General features: G+C 47.6%; 1 protein-coding gene across 1 annotated transcript in view; it reads right to left on the bottom strand.

Annotated features, from left to right (window-relative positions):
• Positions 1-21930, bottom strand: part of TENM4 (teneurin transmembrane protein 4) — a 721609-nt gene that overhangs the window by 90084 nt on the left and 609595 nt on the right. The window contains exons 19-20 of the mRNA XM_059187848.1: positions 16100-16246; positions 5661-5877 (exon numbers count right to left, since the gene is read on the bottom strand). Of these exons, the coding sequence (XP_059043831.1) occupies positions 5661-5877; positions 16100-16246 (364 nt within the window). The remainder of the gene's footprint in view (positions 1-5660; positions 5878-16099; positions 16247-21930) is intronic.

Genomic DNA, 21930 nt, shown 5'->3' with positions numbered 1-21930 from the left:
AGCGGAAGGCAGACGCCCAATTGACTGAGCCACCCAGGCACGCCCATCAGCGGACTTTCATAGCAATCTGTCCACACCCAACTTTCTCATTTGAATGAGCTGATAAGCTATCAGGCTCACAGGGCCCAGAAAGACTAGACCACCTCACATTTCTCTCACCCATACTGTGTCCTCAAACATATTCTGAACTGATATTCAAATAACTCAGGGGTGGTTCTTTTGTCAGAACCTCTTTCTACCATCTGGCATTGGCGATCTATAGCTAATTGCTGAAGGGATCTGTCTGCCTGTCCTTCCCAAGAGTAGAGAAGCAACCAAAATTTTGTCATATGGACATAATGGCCTTGAGTGTTCTCTGAGGAGGAGAGCTTCTCTCTCTTTCCCGATTGCCTGATCCCAAGCTTTATTGTCTGGGTCCTACTATCTGTCCTCCTTTCATGGTCAGTTGGGGATCCATCTGTCACCTACAGACCCAAGTGGCCCCTTTCTTCCACTGAGTGTGTTGTACTTTCCCCGTGACTCCAGGTGAGGGACAGGCATTCCACGGAGCAGAGGGGTCTGTGCCTCCAGGCTAGAAAGGATAGACAGTAGTCAAGCCACCTAACCTGGTGATGGTGATTTTCTTGCTTGCTCTGTCTGCTCCCACTTCCGACCTGTGTTACATCAGCAGAAGCCACTCACACCTCTGTCCCTTATGTGAACTTGAGGACAGCAGGGGCAGAATGCCAACAGAGCTACAGCACTTGTTAAACCTGTATGAAACATTTGGGCCAGGCATCGTGCTGGACTCTGGGGACAGAGATGAGCCAGACAGGGTCCCTGAGGGCTTCCTTACTCCAAGTCTTTTGACAGTCCTTCTGCTTTAGTTTGGAGTCAAGCTCTGTGCTTGGCTCCAAGGAGTCCAGCCCAGCTTAGAGCCTACCATGCTTGGCGGGGACCCTCAGGTCCCAAAGTGCGGCTGCCCCTCCTTCTGGGAGGGCCAGCCCTGCTCCAGGTCCTTGGGGGCCAGCTGCGTCATTGCACAGAAGCAGAAGGAGCTCCCCAAAGAATTCCTGGTATCATCGGTGGATCTGAGAACCTCCTGCTTCTTCATCTCAGCCCTGGGGTCAGGCCTCTGAAGAAAAGTGTTCTGCAGACAGCCCTAGGCCCTGAAGACTTGCTTGCTTGCTTCCCCCATGGAAGGGCGCTCTAGTCAGTCCACATTGTCCTGTGGTCCCAGCAAGCTCACCCGTGTGCTTCCCTGAGTCAGAGACCCAGCTGGGAGCCTGCGGCATGCAGGAAGGCACCTCTGGGGTTGCCTGTCCTCGACCGGCTCAGAAATGCTGCCGCAGCTCTGGGTGACAGCGTGCACCGTGAGGCCTGTTAAATGGACACCTGTGTGGGCTCTACATGTTGTGTCATAGCATGTGGGGTGCAGGAGAATGTGGGGTTTTCTGTCAGGCACAGGCACCAAGTCAGGTCTGCCTGCTCATCAGAAAGCCTGCTCTCTGGAGAAGTGCCACTGGATTCCTCCCTAACGAGGACCCCAGCTGACAGCTGGCGGGCACAATGCTGCTCTTTCCTTTCCTCAAATAAGAATTCAACAGTTGAAACCTTGCTCCTTTCTCCGTGGCTGCTGGACTTCCCTGGAGGACAGGTTACTACCACGTTGCACTTCCAATTAAAAGAGTGAGAAGCTCTTTTTAACAATGTCACCGTCACCATCACCATCATCATCATCATCTCCTTCTCCATCAGCATCGTCATCATCATCGAGTTAGTGAGCATTTTTGGTGTGGCCAGAACTAGGTGATGACTTTATGTACTTTGTGTTTTTCTTTTAATTCTCATGGCAACTCGGCAAAGTAAACATTATTACCTCGCTTTTACAGATGGGGAAATTCAAGCTCAGAGAGGTTAAGGATTTTTCCCAAGGTCACACAGCTAGAATGTGGATGCAAAAGACTTAAAATTCAGTTGTCTGAGATGAATAAAGAAGAGGTGGCATGCATACACACACACACACACACACACACACACACACACACACGACTACTACTTCACCATCAAAAAATGACATCTTGCCATTTGCAATGACAAGGATGGAACTAGAGGGTATTAACGCTAAATGAAAGAAGTCAATCAAAGAAAGACAAATACCCTATGATCTTGCTCATATGTGGAATATAAGAAACAGCCCAGAGGACCATAGGGGAAGGGAAGGGAAAAATAAAACAAGATGAAATCAGAGAGGGAGACAAACCATAAGAGACTCTTAACCAAAGGAAACAAACTGAGGGTTGCTGGAGTGGAGGGGCATGGGGGGACAGAGTAACTGGGTGACGGGCATGAAGGAGGACATGTGATGTAACAGCACTGGATGTTATACACAGCTGATGAATCACTGACCTCTACCCCCGAAACTAATAAAATATTATATGTTAACTAACTGAATTTAAATCAAATAAACTAAATTAAACTAAAATAAATCCAGTTGTCTGATTCCAAAGGTTGTGTTCTTTTCACTAGGCCATGCCGCTGCCATAAAAGCAACCACTTACTGACCACCTAAGTATGAAGCCCTGTGCTAGATGCTTTATTTCAGATAACCCTTTCAATGGCATTTGTGAAATAGCATTACAGCCCATTTGTAATCGGAGGCCCACACACGAAATTTAAATCATTTCCTCTGACGTCACACAGAGATGACAGGAGGTAAAGCCAAGATTCAGACTCTGGGCTCTTTCCACGAAGCCACATTCTGTCATATGAGAGGAAGGAAAGCCACAACCCAAACCTGGCAAGGGGTTTCACTTTACCCCAACTATGTAAATAAGCACTGCTCTGAGGGCCCAGATCAAGACAACAGATACCTGATGGGTGTCCAATGACAAAAGCATTTGATGCCTCATGTTTCCAGGTTTCTTGTCACTTGGCCTTTTTTTTTTTTTTTTTTTACATAAAATTTTGTTTGGGAATACTGAGTAGTGACAGACTGCTGTTTCTTCTGAATCTAGACGAGCGAGGAGAGCAGGGGCCTAATGGTTTGGGCACATATTAGGTGAAAGGAATTTTTACAGTAACATCTAGAAGCTTCTGTTATACATTTATCTGGAGACTGAATACCATATTCCAGGCCTTGCCCTAAGTGTGATAGGTCTGGAGAGATGAACGGTCTCTGCTTTCAAAGCATCTGTAGTTTAATTGAGGGTGACAGGTACATAAACAATGATCTGGGAGCCGACTTCTGCCTCTGCTACTCATCTGTAATATGATTTTTAGCAGATGATTTAACTTCCCTGGACCCTGAATCTTCAGAATAAAATTAAGTAAAATAGATAATGTATCTATCCATCCTTCCTCCCTCCCTCTCTCTCTTTCTCCCTCCTTGCTTCCATTTCTTCATTGTTCAAGGCAACATGTACGGGTATTTGGTTGAACATCTACTAAGTGCTAAAATGAGTAGGATGCAGTCCTTTTTTGGAGAACTCTGTTTAGAGGATTGGAGACATTTATATGTGTGTCATATTAAGCCACCTGCCCAGGGCCATGTATCCGGTAGTGGCAGAGCTGGGACTGGAAACACAAGTAGGCCTGACTCTGAGGCCTCTACTCTTCCCTTTTGCCAAGAGGTCCATTTCTCCTGGTATGGATTTCTCAAGCTCCCTGCAAGTCAGACCTGCTGGAGCCACAGTACTGAAAGCCTGCGTGGGTCCCCCAGCGATCTGTGGCATGTAAGCAGCAGCCTTTGGTGGGTCACCAGAAGACACGCAGGGGATGTGGTCCTCGCTGGCACTGATCAGGATGGCACGGTAAGGGCCCTCCTTAGGCAGAAACACCACCAGCATCCAACCAGCCAGAACCCTGATCAGATCCCATAATGGGCCCAATAAAGAAAGGCTGAGTAAGGAATATTCCCCTTGGTGGGAATAATATGCTTATCCCTGGTTGATTAAAAGAACGTATGCCACAGGAAGGCCCACAAGCATTCAGAGCAAGTTACACAATTGAATAAAAGAGCAGGAAGCTTCCTACCCAGCGACATTTAACCTCTGAGGTTCTCAAGATTCTTGAGGTGAGTTGGATGATTTGGACTACGATGCACTTTCACCTCTAAAAAATGTTAAAGTTTGAAGGCTTTTCCTCACTCCTGTTACGCCCCTCCTGCTGGGCTCGGAGCACTCCCCCCATTTCACTTTCCCGGTCCCATGCCTGATCCTTGTGGGGAGGGACCGGGGCAATGGGAGACATGTGCTCTGGACCCCACAGTCCTGTGGTGTGAAGCCCAGAACCCAGGCTCCATCCCGTCCCAGCAGGGAGGCCTTCTTCTTGGATTCTGGGATATGCTCTGGAGATGACAACCCCACCTCCCGGGCTGGCTCCTTCTGAGGGCCCTGCCCTTCTCCCCTCACACATTCTCCCAGAATAAACTGTTGTGTGCTCCTGGTTTCCACTCTTGCTTGCTTGTTGAAGTCTCCCAAGTCAACATCTCCCACCTCCATGTAAGCTCCAGAATTGCTTATGAACCACAGACTCTCCCTTCCGTGCCCTTACCAAGAGTGGGGAGGTCATCCCCTTGCTCCCAAATGCGCTGCTGCTCTCAGTTCCTCAAGCTGGTGAAGGCAACACAGTCTCCCAAGGCATTTGAGTGACAGACTCTCCTGCATTCCTCAGGCTCAGGTGATGCCTAAGCCCTGCTCATCACCCTTTAAGTAGAACTTGAGGATGGCCTTCACCTTTCCCACCCCTCACCACTACCCCATTGTCCCCGTGGCGCATGGAAGTCATGAGCACAGAAGAGATGAAATCTGTGACCGCTGAACTGACTGTGCTGACTTTTAGAGAAAGGTCTGCATGTAAGAGGCAGCCCTACACGGGAAGGCATTCAAGAGGCATGATTACCCATCACTCCTGGATTCTGTGCTTGGTTCACGTGCCCCTGGTCTTTGCATAAGCTCTTCCCTCTCCTGGGAACACCCTCCCTTCCCTGGACGAGTTAACCATCTTTCATCTCTAAGACTCTGCTCTTAAGTCAGGTCTTCCCCTCCCAGGAGCACCTCCTGGAGGATGGTCCCAGAGTGCCCTGAGGGCACAGTTCTGCTTGATCACCCTGGAGGTCTTTTTTGACCCTTAGTGGACTATTCAGCTCCATGATTCCAGCATAGCACCTGGCACAGAATGGACCTCAGTAAACAGCTGTCCAGTGGGTGACAGATACAACCAAACACTTGTGAAAGAACGCACGGGCCGACGGCCTGAGTGGGGGCAGCCACTGCACCCCACCCCCCACCCCCACCATCTTCTGGACATCAGCTCTGAGGGTGAACAGTGCTAAAGTGTTTCCACTCGTCTGGAGACTGCAGAGTCAGTAACAGCTGACTGCAAAGAGGGTATTGATCCAAGATTCCCCTTGGACCTTTGATTTCTCACTCTCTCCATCTATCACCTAGCGGGAACAACACAACTTGTCTCATTAAAATTCCAAATGCCTGGGATAGCAGTTTTCTAAGGGTGGGCACCTGAGGCTGCTTCTCTGCATCCTGTCACATTCCATCCAGAGCCTTCAATACCCGCCCTCCTGGCTTCCCCCTACCCCCACCCCCACTGTCCCAAAGGTGGCCCAAGCTGATTCAGTTCTCCCGCAGAGAGCCATGGCCAGGGCCAGGGCGCAGGGGACTCACCCTCCGTCAAAGGGGTTCTCCCCAGGAATGATGTGCGTGCTGTCCCTGCCCACAAGGAACTTGATGCGGTCATAGAAGGAGTGCAGGTTCTGCTGGGACGCCGGGGCCTGTGTCTCCTGGATGATGTCCAGTGGATCAGGGGAGCCCAGGCACAGCGGGTTCACGTGGCAGAGGGGCTGGAGGCAGCAGTCAGGGTCCATGCAGTCCAGCAAGCCATCTGCAGGGATGACAGCATTGAAGTTCATACCACTACGGCCCACCAGCCGTGTCTGTCCACAATGCCTTCGTTCACGTCTCTATTTTCCACTGACTGAGACACTTGATTAAGGACGTGGCATGAGCCAAGGCCTTTGTGGGGAGATTGGGGCTTCAGATCTGCTCTCAGCCCACTCGTCTAGCTGGGGAGAAGGACAAGAACTTGTACAGGGGATGGGTGTTTCTGTTTCTTTTCAAAGAGACGGTGGGCATTCTATGAGGGCCCAGGGGTGGAAGAACACACTGGATGTCTGAGCTGCTCAGTGTGGTGTAGTGGGAGCACCGTGAGGCTCAGGCTCACGTTCAGGTCCCAGAACTGCACCTAAGAACTCCCGAGGTCGAATGCCTGCTCTTATTCTCCGAGCCCCAGCCTCTTCCTCATCGACAGGTCTCTCTCGCTTCTGTGTCCGTGGGTTTACACTACAGATGTTGCGCAGCAGAGCATGGCACAGCCTGGCCAGATTCGGGGCCCCATCTACACAGGCGGCCTCCCAAGCCCCCTTACTAGCTTCAGTTGTATTGTGGTGTCGGGTAAGCTACTTGACGTCCCTGAAACCCAGTTTTTTTTTTTCTCTTAGTAAATTACAGAGGAAAAATCCCTCGTCTTTCTTGCCTACTTCTTCATGGCATTCAAGACTTGATGACTTCCTCGAGGGCAGCGCAGCGTGAACAGAATGGATTCCAGGACCCAGACTGCCTGGGGTCAAATCCTGGCTCTGAAACTTAACCGCTACGTGACCTTAGGCAAGTTACGTAAACCCTCTGGCCTCTGTTTCCCATGTGTCTTACGAGGGGATTATAAAAGTGTCATGTAAGTGTTAGTGACATAAATACCAAACATAGTACATGTCCCCAAATCTAGCAGAATGCTGGATACACAGTAAGCACTTCCTAAGGGGTAGTTTCCCTTCCTATCCCTGAGTCTACAATATGGCTCACCAAAGTGAAGGGCCATTTGTCCGTGGTCTGCTCACCTCCCATATTCATCTTGAGATGTGGAAGAAAGGCCTCCTCTGACCCCGGCACAGTCCTGCGCTCTAACTCAGGGCTCCTGTCCCAGCTCCCAGAAACACCCACTGATCGCTTATCAAAGCCCCTGTCTTCTCTTGCGGACAGCGGGCTCCATCACACAGTCTCGTGCTACCCCTGTCAGACGTTGCTTAAACACATAATACAGCCCGAGCTGTGGGTTATTTGCATTCTGCTATTGATGTTAGCATGACAGATTCAGCTGCCGCATCCATAACTCTGCAGAAATGCTCCATTATTCAATCCCAGTGAGCAGGGACGCTGACCATTAAATCAGCGAGTACAATTGAAGGGCTGTGAGAAGTCATGGCTAATTTGAAATTTTATTAGCTATTGCCTGCTCTTGTTTACCACCGAAGCAGACTCTGGAAGCCGGGCTTTTACCTCTTTATAAACACTCTGCTCTGTGGCATCTTGGAAGAACTGCTTCCTGTTCTCTAATCCTGGGGGCAGGTCAGCCAGGAATTATTACTATTAATATTATATTAAATAATGATGATGATGATGAAGACCACAGACATTGTGCTAAATGCTTGACAAGGAATGCTTTCAAGGAATGTGTCATTGAATCTTCCCTGCTCTGTGAGGTAGCCACTGTTGTCAGCATCACCCTCATGTAATTATCTTATTTTTTTTTTAAGATTTTTTTATTTTTTGGAGCAAGAGAGAGAATCTCAAGCAGACTCCCTGCTGAGTGTGGAGCCCGATGCAGGTCTCAGTCTCATGACCCTGGGAGCTTGACCGGAGCTGAAATCAAGAGTTGGACATTCAACTGACGGAGCCACCCAGGCGACCCCATCACCCTCACTTTATAGAAGGAACTGGAGATTCAAAGTGGTAAAATAACTTGGTCAAGTTTGTGTAGTCCAGGGCTGACTTGGAATCTGAGCCCAGGTCTTTCTTAAATATGAAAGGGTCTTTGAGTCCTGAAGAGACTTTTGGGAACTATTTCTTAAGTGAAAAGCATGAATTTAGGTGTCTTGCTGAAATACCACTCTTCCGTGCCCTTCCGGCTCCCTGAGTGACCTCAATCCTTCTCGCTCCCTCTCTCCTCACTCTACTGTAGATTTTCTCTGTCTCCTTCCCCAGACATGGAGCTCACTTTAGTATGCCTGTGTCTCCTTCTCTAGCTTCTGCCCCGGCTTCATCCTTGCTTCAGGAATCAGGCCTCCCCACACTCCTTTTATCTTTCCTTTTCTTTCTTTCTTTTTTTTCTTTCTTTTTTTTTTTTTAAGATTTTATTTATTCATTTGACAGGCAGAGATCACAAGTAGGCAGAGAGGCAGGCAGAGAGAGAGAGGAGGAAGCAGGCTCCCTGCTGAGCAGAGAGCCCCATGCAGATGTGGGGCTCGATCCCAGGACCCTGGGATCTTGACCTGAGCCTAAGGCAGAGGCTTTAACCCACTGAGACACCCAGTTGAAAAACAAATGGTCCTTTCTTATGATCAGAGGCCCTTTGGGATCCAGTTGGCCGTTCTACTGGAAACGAAAGTCTCAGCAAGGCTGAGACTGAAGTCAGTTGACTTAGAAAATGTCCGTTTTTCGTTTGTATGCTCTTCCCACTGATAGACCCTTCTTGTGACAAACAGAAAGACCAACAAAAAACACCAAGAAAATAGGGAGGATTTTTCTCTATTTCCTTAAAATTTTCAGTAAAACCCTTCTGAACTCGAAACCCCAACTTTTGGAAAAGAACATTCCCCCCCCACCCCAAGAAACATCCTTTCTTCCTTCTCTCTCTGTTGACATGGTGAAAGTGAAGGGGGTAGAAGGAAATGGAGCGGGGGACACTGAGGCTCCTGGAGGCTGGAGGGCGGCAATGCCAGACCCGGCAGTGACGGGCAAGGGGAAGCAGGGAGGAAGTGTCCAGTAGAGTCAGTCAGACCAGGGAGTAAAAAGAAAGATGGAAAAAAAAGGAGGCGGGGAGAAAAAAAAACAGACAAAAGATGCAGGTCTCTGGGGCACCAAATGAACATTTTCCAAAGGGCTTCAAGTTCTTGTGACCCCTGAGCTTGAAGCGCCCGCCCCGGGCTAAAATGTTACATTGTGCACGTGCACGCAGCGCTGGTTTCTGCTAACATTTCCACTTCAGTGCTACTGACTTGGGATAAGGGCCATGCTGTTTCCTCCAGCCCCCTCCTCAGTGCCTGCTCTGCTGTGGGGTGTCAAGCGACCTTGAGAACCAGGGAGTGGAGAACAGGAGAGAAAAAAAAAAAAAAAAAACCCAGGCTAGAAGCCTGAAGAGCCAGTTCCTCCGCTGGCTGTATCACTTTCTCGCTGTGAGACCTTGAGCACACCCCTTCCTATCCCTGAGACATCATTTGTTCATGCGAAACCAGGAGAGTGAGTTTTGCCAGTCCCTCAGCATTGCTGGTGGCTTCCTGGGCTGTAAAGAGTAAATGAGTCATTCAGTGAAGTTCTGGGGTCCTCCCCGTTCCAATGGCCATTCCCCAGAGCCCCCTCTGCAGACAGGTGCTATGGCACAAGTATGGGACAGGTCTCCTGCCATCAGTCCCTGGTCCTGAGTAGCAGTGGCTTTATGCTCATTTTGTGATCCTAACAGCTACCATTGAGGAGTGGGACCCTGGTGGACTCCCTCCACGCTTATTGTTGGTGTCCTCCTCAGTTAGGCGGGGGTTCATGGGGCTGCCTCTGGGGTTACCTGACCTAACCTCCTGGCCTTTCTATGCTGTGGGCCCTTTCTATGCTGGTGGCCGGCCACCTGCAACTCCCTCAGAAAGCCAAGGGTGTGCATGAGAGTCCTACCGAAGGTGGTGGCTCAGCTAGCCTTCTTGGCTTTGCAGACGAGGACCCTGGAGCTTGGGTTCAGTGACCAACTCAGCATCATCCTGCAGTGAAGTGTGGCAGAGCTGGCAATTTGGTTTCTTTTCTTTCTGCAAGTCCAGCCATTAGGCACTATGCCAGAGTCTACATCTTTCTCTGTCCATGCTTTGGGCATTCTAGCTCCTCCACAGAGGGCAGGAATGGACTTGTTGACCCGTCCCTTTGGAACCCATCGTGTGGACAGACAGGGAGAAGACCGTCATGCTTCTGGCACAACAGAGTGCTGGGGAAGAAAGAGATGGGGCCGTGGAAGCCGGAAGGTGGGAACCCAGCTTGGGCTGCAGGCTGGGTTGTGTCCTGGAGGATGGAATGCTTGAACTGGGACCAGAGGGGTGGACACGAGCCAGCTGAAAGGAGAACAAAGATGGGAGCAGGTGCGGGAAATTCACGGCCGAGCAAACTTCGTGTTGTAGTTGTTTGCATGGTCCTTATACTCACGGCTCCGCAGACAGCATGTAACATGTCCTCCTCTTTCTGCGGGCTTAGCTGCTGCCCCTGCTCCACGGCCCAGCCACCAACCTCATCTCTCTGTAACCACAGAGCGGCCTTACAGCAGCCCGGGAATAGCACCCAGGGAGGCCCTGGGGATGGGGCCTGGAATGGGCCTCCCTCCTCTGTACACATCTGGGAGAAGTTTTTGTCATTTGCTATAATAGACTCTGTGCCTTCTTTAAAAAGGCTTTCAAAATCTCTATCTGCCCCTTGCAACACAGGATTTTTAAAGGTCAATTTCTCTCTTGTCTCTTATCACAAGAAACGTGGTTTAGAGATAGTCTGAAGGGTGACCGAATTCTATGGCTTTATGGGAGCTCTCCGTTGCAGCAATGGGAGATGGGGAGGGGGAGGGAGGGCAGAGAGCTTTGTTCTCTGCTCTCCTGAAATTCCTCCTTCCAGGTGGCATCTATCAATGATCTGTATTGCAATCCACGATCGTTTTTCATGGGACCGACAGTGCCTGAAGAGATTATCACACCTTGAAGCTGCTTACAAATCCTTCATCCAAAGGGGTCTGGTTGTTTTAAGATTCCAGGGGACTTTATATTCTAGTTTCTTTCTTTGGATGCACCCATTCTGTTCTAATCCTAGCTTTCCTGCAGATCCACAGTGTGATGCTGGGCACATGACTTCAGCTCACTGAGCCTCAGTTTCCCTGCATGGAAATCTCTGTCCTGCATGTCTGTTTTCGAAGGTCTGGACATCACATCCACAGAGCACCCAGCATGGTGCCTGGCACCTACGGATGCTCTATAAACTATGGCTTCTACCTTCTTTTATGTACACTTGAATCATTTCCCTTCTAGCAAGGAGCAAGGGACAGTTTGGAATACGAATTTTAATCAAGAGATGAAAAAGCTCAAAATACACTATTATATGCAGAGACACATTGTGATCTGACGTGAAGTAAGTAGTGTGTAAAATTTCATGAAGAGCGTATTCCAGTTTTTAAAAATAATTATTTATATATGGATATGTGTATATGCATTTATCTATCATAAATATGCTTCTGTGCTTCCAGGCAGTAAGGTGCTGGAGAACAGGAACTGACCTTTGCAGGTGAGGGACTTGAGGCTTAGAGAGGGAGCAAACAGGAGAGCCAGGGCTGAAATCCCGGCGGTCTGGGAAGAGATCCTGTACTTTTCATCGCTGGGCAGTGCTGCCTCTCGGGCACAGTGAGCCCACCTGCCATCCTCACAGCGTGACCCTGCAGGGCAGGCATTCTTATTCTCACTTTACAGACCCTTCACATGTTGGGGCCACAGTTTCACCATCTCTAAAATGGGCAAGAAACGAACATGCTCCTTCAGAGTGTCTCTATGTCACAGCTGAGAAGACACATGCCAGCACTTCAGGAGGTTTTCACAGACCAAAGGACACGAAGGAGGCACATCTCCTTGTCAAGTGGTTCAGGGCCTCTCCACCTGCTGGCTTTGTTGGTCCCTCACTGGCCAGTGCTCTGGTGACATCTGGAGGCACGTAAGGGTGAGGGGAGAGAGGATCAGCGGACAGGGGAGGGGGGGGCGGCGGTGTCACTGCATCATAGTCAGGATCTGTGTTCTGTTTTCAAATCTACACAACCACCATGAATGAAAACAAACAATGCTAAACCCAACTCAGCCATACTGTTAACTTTTTTCCTTTTTTGTCTCACAGTTTAAAAATACTGCAACAGCATTCTTCATGAAGCTTGAAATTCAGGTTTAATTTGGAAAGAACTGCTTTAGGCCTAGCAAAGTGGGAAAGAAGAGAAGCCACCAGTTTCCAGATAACTTGAAGAGCCAACGGTTGGGTTTTCGATGGAACCATGAGTCTGAGGTCCAGACACACTGAAAAGCTCTAATGTGGCCAGAACCTCACAGAGGATGGCAGTTTCTACCACCCCCGCCCCCAGCTGTGCAGATTTCCTCCTCATACAGAAACAGGAAGGGTAACACCACAGCCATTGAGTCTGTGGAGTGGATGCACAATTGCTTTGCAAACCGTAAAATGACACACGAGTTATCATTCTTAGCCTCTGTTCGGCTTTGGGAACTGTGGCAGCTCCTCTAAGTTTGAGGAAGTACTCGCAGTGCATTTCTAGGGGGAGGATGAACCACTGTCAGGTAGGAGAGCTCTGGGGACACAAAGGCATGTGGAATGGCTCAAGAGTCTTGGGTCCTAAGTTCAGGCCAGGGCACTGACGTTGTGTGTGACATTGATGTGTGTGATGTAACATGCCCTTTCTACAACATGCAGGGGGTAGAAGGAGGGAGCCAGAGTTCCTGTTCTGTGTCTTTTCCAGTCCTGTTACTCGACATTCAACTCTGGTAATCCCTGCTCCAAGCTTCTGAGTTACATCAGCCAGTAAGAGTCCCCCAGCTAGACTCGAGCACTTTCCCCTGTCCCTGACTTCATCTGGGATTATGCTGTGTCTCACATCATGGCTAAAATAAAAGCATTTATTCCATCCTGCCTCCACTAGATTTAGTTGTTAGGAGAGCAATTTCGTCCAAATGACAGTGGGCTTCCTGAGGGAGAAAGATCAGGCCATGTTCACTGGTTCTTTTTATCTCCTCAGAAAGGAACATGGTGCCTTGTGGACAGGAGGAGCCTGGCCAATGTGTGCTTGACCGAACTAAAAACAGCCCAGTCCTAAATATGGCTCACCCCTGTGAGCCTGCCCCATTACTTCCTCCATGAAAACTAACCCTATTTGGCCAAGACACAGAGAAATAGACCAGTGAGGATAGCCTTGCCCTTTCGAGTGCTTGGGACAGTCTCCTCTTTATGGTTGTTTCATCTGTGCTACCCTGCAAATCTGGGATCCTGTGCACCATCTCCTTGGCTCCCCCAATGGGTGGAGAGCCCGCTGAACTGAGAGGACCGTGGCTGAGACATTGCCTCATTTCAGAGTTAAGAGCCCTAGGCTCCCCTATTGATCTGGTCTCCCCCAGTGGTTGTCTTTCCAACCATGATGGCCCATGGATGTCTTCCTGGCTAGAGACTGGAAGCCTCACAGGACAGGGACCATATCATAGTTCCCAGTAGGATACTCAGGCATTTGATAATATTAGTTCAATGAGAGGATGCCCCTTCCCCATGGCAATTCTCCCCCTGCAATGCAACTGCAGGCTTCTTATCTCTCCTTCCAGACTGTGAACTGTACAAGGCACAGGGACTGTGTCTTATTTGTCTCAGGTCCCAGGACCCAGAACGGGGCCTGATGCAGAGCAGACATTCAGTTAATGTTTGTTGAGTGAGTCAACGAACTCAGGCTACAGTGCTATCACATGGCTTTGCTGAGAGATATGGAAAAGTTCGTTCCAGTCTATCGAAAGCTCCATCAAGGCAAGAGGTGTCATTTCCTGCAACTGAGGATTTTTTGATAGTTTTTTTCTAGTCCTTCCTGGTTCATCTATCACAATGGCCGGAGGAGACCCCATTTCCCCAGGGCCTGAATTAACCCTGTTTCTTAGGATGGGAGGCTCTTTCACCCACCAGAGCTGTGGGGCTCTGGGCTCCTGCGTGCTCATGCCCTGTGTAACACTGGTGACTTCTAGCCCCGGGACAGCTGGCTGAAGGATGGCCAACAGGATACACATGTGTGCTTCACGTGAGGGAACAGGGAAACTTCTTCCAGAACCTATTCTTGTATGTGTGCCCTTTCCCCACATTTCTCAAGGCCACTCAGTTCTTTGGCTGCCCAGATGTTCAACAGCTGTTTGAGGGCTTTGGCCAAGACACTGCCTTCTTGACAGGGGAATGACTTCATGGTGCAACTCTTGTCCCCTTTCCTTCTAATTACATGAAGTTATTGATGGTCACGAGAACTGCCTCTACAGGCAAAGTGAAGAAGGCTGAGGAGAGATGCAGATAATTTAGGCTGACATCTCTTTCCTATGAAGAACAAATATTATTATACTTTTTCTTGCCTGAAGACAGGGATGCTTGGGACCCTAGCTGTGTCTTGCTCTGCTTTGCCCATGATGATCTCTCTGATCAGAAAATCCTTTCCTTTTTTAAAAAATAATAATCTTTTAACTTTTTAAAAGATTATTTGTTTATTTGACAGGGATACAGAGACACACACCAAGAGAGGGAACACAAGCAGGGGGAGTGGGAGAAGCAGGCTTCTGGCCGAGCAGGGAGCCCGATATGGGGTTTGATCCCAGGACCCTGGGATCATGACCTGAGCCAAAGGTAGATGCTTAATGACTGAGCCACCCAGGTGCCCCAGAAAGCCCTTTCCTTTCCAAGAAATACCTGTCTACTCAAGTGTCACCTCCCTGGTGAATGTTTCCTTGCTCCCACACCAACCAATATATAAGTCTGCACACAATTCACACTGTCCACTAGCCCTTCACCGTGGGTTTTTCCTTCCCCTCCTGAATTCCTAGAGCACAGTGAGAAGATTTTGTTATCTTTGTGCCTGGCCTACGACCTGGTCCCATAGGAGGAACTGTGGATGTTTATGGAGTATAAGAATTAGTAGACTTGGTAGGGTTCATGTTGATGAAGGGGCATTTCAACCCTGCAAGGTCATAAGAGGAGAACTTGGACCCACTGTTTCTGCCGAGCTATCAAGGCTCAATCCCACGAGCTCCTCGTGGACAACTATTCCACTGGGCCCAGACCCGGGCACATAGGCCTGATCACCTCCTGGAGGCAGGCAGCAGGTAGATGGACCAAAAGCCAGTTAGACCAAGCTCAGTGGTTTGAAGTAGCCCTTTCCAGGCTGCTGGAGATGATAGAAGGTAAATGAATTAGAATAATCACAATAAACACTTGTGGCCTTTTAATCCATATGGCACTCTGAGATCACAGAGTCATTCTAAGTAGAAAATTCCCAGAAGTTGGGGTGCTGAGTAGGTGGCTTGCTGATTTCCTACTCTGTACCGTACGCTTACCAAGTCCCTGAGCATGCATGTTTAGGTGCTACATAAACACATTAGGACCAGGTCAGCTGTCATGCCATTGTTAGAAAGGAATGGTTGACGGTTTCAAATATTTTTCATTTCTCTATCTTTTTAATCTCTCCTACTAGCCTCCTGAGATTAGAAGAGTCAGGAAGAATCAATCTGTCTTCTAAGGGAGAGTGATAATATTTATTCAAGTAACACAACAGAAGAAAGAAGGCTAATGCTAGGGCCAATCTAAAGACTGGAATGGTCGTCATGATCTAATTGCCCACTGCATGAATACAAAGTGTGAGGCCCAGAGACATTAAGTAACTTGCTTAGGATACACAGGGGATCAATAGGGATTGGAACCCTGGTCTCTTCTCTCCCAGCTGAGAAATATTCCACAAGACTAGGCTTCTCTTCCTTAGGGTCTGGACTGTGCAGCACTTGAAAAAAAACCCAATTAACTGAGACCCATTCTAGGAAAAACCCCCAGGGTCAGAGGTTGTGGGGGGCAAAGGTGGCTTGGTGGGGATTACTACCAGAATCAGGGGAGCAGGCATCACAACCGAAGGTAACTCAACCTGCCTCTGGGGGAGAAGCATCCATTCTGCTACTTTCTGTGACACAAAACTGGACGGGCCTCTTCTTGTCCATTTCCAGTGAGGGGGATTGCACAACTGTGCCAGGCAACACATCCCACTATTGAATTGCTAGAAAATTCTTTTTTCCATATGCCTTATCCTCTCCACTGGCTGTCAGATGGCCATTAATTTCATTTCTGTTATTTCATTTAAATTAATGAAGATGGAACAACTAGAGACATGTACTCATTCCTTCCACCACATGTGCAGTTTGATGCGCACCTGTTGCCCTGGACCCCCGCCCGACCCCTGCCCAAGCTGTACAGCGTCCCTAGGGCTGGGGACCTACCTCCATCATTGTCTTTGCCATCACCGCAGGCGGTTTCCATGGACGTGTCGCAGCCTGCTCCTCTCCAGCCCAGCTGGCAGACGCAGTGCCAGCCATTTAGGTCCAGGGTACATCTGCCATTGCCGTTGCACAAGCCAGGGCAACCCTCTGCAAGGCAAAGCATACAGTATGGAGCTCTGATCGTCCACAGCCACCTGCAGTCACACACACTCGTGCTCCTCCTGCCTGCTCGGGAACTGCTCTCAGGTCCACCAGCACACCGACGCCCTCAGCACCCCGAGAGGCCTGAAATATCCCCTTTGGAAAAGTGATCAGGATCCCCAAGGGGAAGTCTGTGGATATGAGCCTGACGGGTGACTGACGAAACTTCTGCCTGATCTTTGCTCCATGTTCACTCTTGTGTGTTTTTCCCATTTCTAGGGGCTGTTTGAAACAAAGGAATCACCTCTCCATGTACTCCTTATGTTCCCTCAGCACTTCTGGGTCTCATTCTAGAAGGGCTATCCTTTTTACTGGGGGAAGTACTATTGTACTGGTACTCGTACTGGACCCTAGGTTTTTCATTTATTTTGTCCCATTTTCTCCTGAATGACTGTCTTTGCTTTGAGGAAGAAACCTTGGTCTTCTCCTTCCCATCTTCTCTATCACAACTAGGAAGAGGGTTCTGCATGCAGGACCCCGACGACTGCCATGAGAGAGATGATCTAGGGCTGTCTGGGATTGCAAACGCAGTTATGGGCAGGCTGCCCTTCCCCGATTTTGTTCATCGGTCTCTCCGGGTGCCTGTCATGTATCAGGCACCTTCTCTCTCTGGGCTAGCACGGGAGGTAGAGAGATGGATAAGACCTACTTCTTGCAGGCTACCAGAGAAGACAGATTTGTATAAGCAAAATATTCCACTGCTAAATGCTCTTGGGGAGAGGTACACAGCCTGGTGGGAACCAGATACGGGAGGGGCCATTGTCTGGGGGAACCTCGGGTGACGGCATCAAGAAGGGTCAGGCAATGTTTAATTCTGCCGTGGTCCCACTTTGCCCATATCATAAGGTAGAGAATTATCCTTACCAGTCGAGTAGATTTACAGGTTTTTTATTACCACCCTTTTGAACCCTTCTCTTTGAGTTCATGGCTCAGAAATCTATGTCTGAGAATCTGTTAAATTACATGGTTCACTTCAGCCTCTCTTTGGCCCTTGGTTTTCATTCAAGTCTTCATTTTAACACCTCCCAACTCCTTCCTCAAAGAGGCTACCAACCCCCCCCCCCCCAAACAACAACAACAACAAAAACCTCTTTGTCTTCTCTCTGGCCCTATGCAGTCTCAGGGAAGGGTATGAATGTCAAAGTCATCCATATAACTAAATTTATTATGAGCAGCAAACTGCTACAAATATGGCTATAAAGTAAATTTTCTGCCACAAAATAACTGAAAATTGACCACTTATTCTTAAATGGGACAAGGGTGAATGTAGCTGTCCAATACCAGATGTAGGCCATGGCAGGGACACCCTGAATGACCCACCAATTAGAATATAAAACTTCAGTGTTTCAAGGCCTGTTAGTAGTTGGCTTTTATTACAAAGTAAAAGAACCTGTTCATTTGTATTTGAGATGTTCAGACAGCAGCCAATCAATCACTCTGGCCACCTGTTTGTCATTCAAAGGAAGAAATAGTTATTGACTGGGCACTCCAAGCCTAGCAGGGATCCTTGCAGAAGCCTATTGGGAAGGGTGGGAAGCCACCAGCATGGCTCCCTGCAGGTGACAGGGACAGCAGGTGTACAAGCGTAGGGAAGTGCTGTGGCATGCAGGTGATCAGCCAGGCATCCGGACCCGGCTCCCAATACCAGCCACCCTTCCTGGTCCAAAAAATGAGAGACCCCCTCTTTCCCCAACTAGTCCCATTTAGATGTTTATCCATCCAGTTGGACGGCCTTTCAACGGAGCCTCATTTGTATTTGAAATCAGTCTTGGAGGAAGGAAGTTGAGCCCAATTGTTAAGAAGGGTAGTAGATTGCTTTCTCCTGCTCCAAGATGTAGCCTCCCATCAGCGGCAAAGAGTACAAGCCTGGATGCCTTACCCACCTGGTTCACCACTTGGTGGCCTCGCTTAATTTCTTTGAGCCTCAGCCTACTTATACAATGGGATTGCTCAGGGGATTAAATAATATAATGTATGCATGATGCACAAAGTCTGACCTACAGCTTAAAGACAGTCTATGAGTCTTCTACTGACTTTTACCTCCTGTTTTAAGTAGAAGGCATACACTAGCATGGATTGCACCCATAACCTCACATAGGCTCACAGAATGGCAATATAGAGACTTGAGGCACTTGTCTAGGTCAATGTCACCCAACTTTGTCTGTGAAGGCTCAGATAATAAATATTTTAGTCTTGTGAGCCATAGGGTCTCATTGTAATTACTCAAATCTGCTATTGTAGTGGGAAAGTAGCCAGATATAACATACATCAATATGTCAATGAATGACGGCTGTGTTCCAATAAAACTTTATTTACAAAAACAGATGACGGGATAGATTTGGTCTCTGTGCTGTAGTTTGCCACCTGATGGTTTAGAGGCTTCAGGACAGCAATACAATGACAGTTGCCATCTACTGAGGGTCTACCATGGCTTGCCACTGTGCTAGACACTTCACATAAATTACTTTTAAAATAAATAGCTTTTTGTTATTTTTCCAGTTCCTGATTTTCTAAGGCAGTTCCAATTTTACACCACTTAATCCTAAATTGTAAATTAAAACCACATGCTGTAACACAGTGTGGACTTTGGAACTGGGCAGACCCCAATTCAAATCCCCATACCACCTTTTTACTACCCACGGGATGACTGGCAAATCATTTAACTCTCTCTGCCTCAGTATTGTCATCTATAAGATGGAGGAAATGCCTAATTCGAAGCGTTGCTGGGAAGATTAATGAGATAATGCATGTTAATTATTTAGCATGGTGGGTAACCTAAGTAGGCATTCAATAAATGACAGGTGCTATTATTATTATTGAATTGATTTGTCTTAATGTTGCATAACTTCAAGAAATTCACAAAACCAGAAAATAACCTTCGTCAGTCCCAACTGTATAAATGTCTGGGTCAAGAGCTATGGTCCTCATAATACAAATCTTGCCAAAGACAGCTGAGATGAGCCCAACAACATGGTCATGGGGGTTAACATGCAGCTCAGTGGGAGGCAGCAAGATGGGTTCGAGGCCACAAGTCCCAGCCCAGGGCCACTACTTCATGCTTTCCTAGTGCTCTGTCCTCCTTGGAAGCAAGTTTCCCAAGTACATGTAAATTATTAATTTTGTAATTAGTTTAATGTCTTATTCCCTCCATTAGAATATAAACTCTGTAAAGGCAATGTTGGCTTTAATCCAGAGCCTTGCATACAGCAGGTGCTCAACGGGTATTTGTTGAATCAATGAATGAGACAAGAGACTAGGTTCTAGTACCTGCTGCCTAACTTGTGGGATCTCTGCAAAGTTACTTTTCCTCTTTTGGCCTCAATTTTCTTATCTAGAAAATGAAGGTTCAGACAAGTTGATGTATTAGGTCCTTCCAGTACAACTGACCCAAAAGAGAGGCTCAAAACTTTAGTCAGCACCTATAGGATGCCAGGGAGGGGTGTTCATTCTAGGGCATCCAGAGATGAGATACATCCTCTGCCCTTGATATTTTATACTCTATTTACCTATACTTTACTTTGTTCCAGGAAGGAATTGCAATGGGTCTCATACTCTCAAGCAATACGTCTCAAAGTGAATTTTGCAGAATGCCAGTTCCATGAGGTCCTCAAAACCAAGCTTCTGCGGTCAAGTAAATTTGGAAAACATTTTATCCTATAATCTCACTCTAGAAAGTCACACTGAACATTAATACCTTAAAGGCTCCAAGGGTCTTACAAGGAAGAAACCTGCTTATTTGATTATCAGGATAATTTCCAATTTGACCTCAGAACTTTCTTTCCCCTATAACCACTTATAATAATGGGGGAGATTCCACTCCACAAAGCCCTCTTTGGGAACCCCTTTCTGGTGAGCTCGTCCTGGCACACAAAGCCGAGTGCACATGTTCTGTGCTGCTCAGAGACCTCCAAGGCGGGTGAGTGTTCGCAGGGAAAGGAAGCTCTCTGTGTGAAATCACAGCAACACTTTAAGTATTGTTAGTTTCCCCAAATGGACCAAGTTATACCCTGGGGATCTGCACTGTCCTCTCCGTTTCAGGGTTTCAGAGGGACCCTGAGTATTTGTGGGTTAAATGAGGATTGCTCTCAGCCAGCAGTTTCTTCTGGAGTGATCACACCCCCATTAGCCAGGATGAGGCAGCCTCCTCTGGGGTGACTTGCTGACTTTCTTAAAGCAAAATGCCCATCCTTACCTACCACTAAAGCTCATTAATTCTACAAACTCTGAGACTCATCAATAATTCAAAGAACCCAACTGACATTAACAATCCCCTCTGGAAGGACTCACATCAGGCATTTGCTAGAACCAAAATAATGTAATTTCAAGGTTTAGAGAAGGCCTAAGCTTTTCAAAAGAAAAGATGCCCTTTAAATGACAAGGGACCACTTTATCTTCAGCCTTCTGTGTAAGCCTATGAAGAAGTCCCCTTGAAGCCAGCATCAGGTATGACAGGAAGGCTTTCCAAATCCTTGAAGACAGTTTTTAGTTAAGTGGCAAAGGAGCCATGTATTAACCCTATCACCTGTTGGAACGTCCCATTTCTTTATGGCTCTCCTTCTAGTCCTCTTGTACTTTTTCATCCCTACAGTCACTTCCCTAGACAAGGTCACCATCATCTCCCATCTCCATGATGGAAAGAGTCTCCTAATTGGTCTGTTTGCCCCCAATGCTCCCCCTCAACTCTTTTTTCCCCACTATGGCAAGACTAATCCTTCCAAATCACAAATGTCATCATTAAGCCACCATCCTGCTTTTAATAACCTTTAGTGTCTTTCTCATACACTTCTGCCTAAAGTTCACAATCTTAGTCTATAAGGCCCTGCCTAAATTGGAGGGATCTTCTTGCTAGGTGACCCCTGGACATTTCCCATCATAACCCTCACCGCACTCATTGGGATTGTTTTATTAGTGTCTACTCTGCTAGACTGCAGCAATACAAGAAGAGAAAGCATTTCTGTTGTGTGGTATGCACATTTTCTGGTGCTTAGGAGGAGTTCAGCATTATCTGTTAACGTGCATGTCGCTTCTTTAGTATCTACTGACACAAATGGAAAACAAAGAACAAAAGTCGGCTCGTCTTTGCTGACATGGTACTCTACTTAGACAAGTCTTAAGTTTGCACAGTATAGGTCTCTGAAATCTTTTTTTAAGATCAGAACCCATCATACCAGAAAGTCAGCAGAATGGGGGCCTGGTTCAAACCTAGATTTTGGTAAAAAAAAAAAAAAAAAAAAAAAGTCTTTTAAAGCAAGTTATGATTTATTGGCCTAATCCAAATAAAGGTCTGGTGATATTTTCTGAACTAAAGATCAGAACAGGTGTTGAGGGAGAATATATATCACTTCCTGGTGAGGGTGCCAGTTTGGAAGACATGGCTTGGAGGAAGAATATCGGAAATTATGGGACATTCCTGGTGAATGACGATAGAAGACAGAAGGTTGGAAATACTGTTTGGGTCAGGAAATTCAAACTCATGGCCCTGGCACTCACTACAAGGGTGACCCAGGGTGGGCTCCCCAACTTCCTCAACTGCAATTTCCTTTTCCAATAAAATGAGTATAGTTATATCTGCTCCCTTAAAAAAAAATTCAAAGAACTTGCTTAAGACTCACGGATATGAAAAAAATTCA

This window comes from Mustela lutreola, chromosome 1, assembly GCF_030435805.1.
Source record: "Mustela lutreola isolate mMusLut2 chromosome 1, mMusLut2.pri, whole genome shotgun sequence".
Lineage (NCBI taxonomy): Eukaryota > Metazoa > Chordata > Mammalia > Carnivora > Mustelidae > Mustela > Mustela lutreola.
The sequence above is the reverse complement of the archived record's forward strand: the minus strand, read 5'-3'. Positions and strand labels throughout refer to the sequence as shown.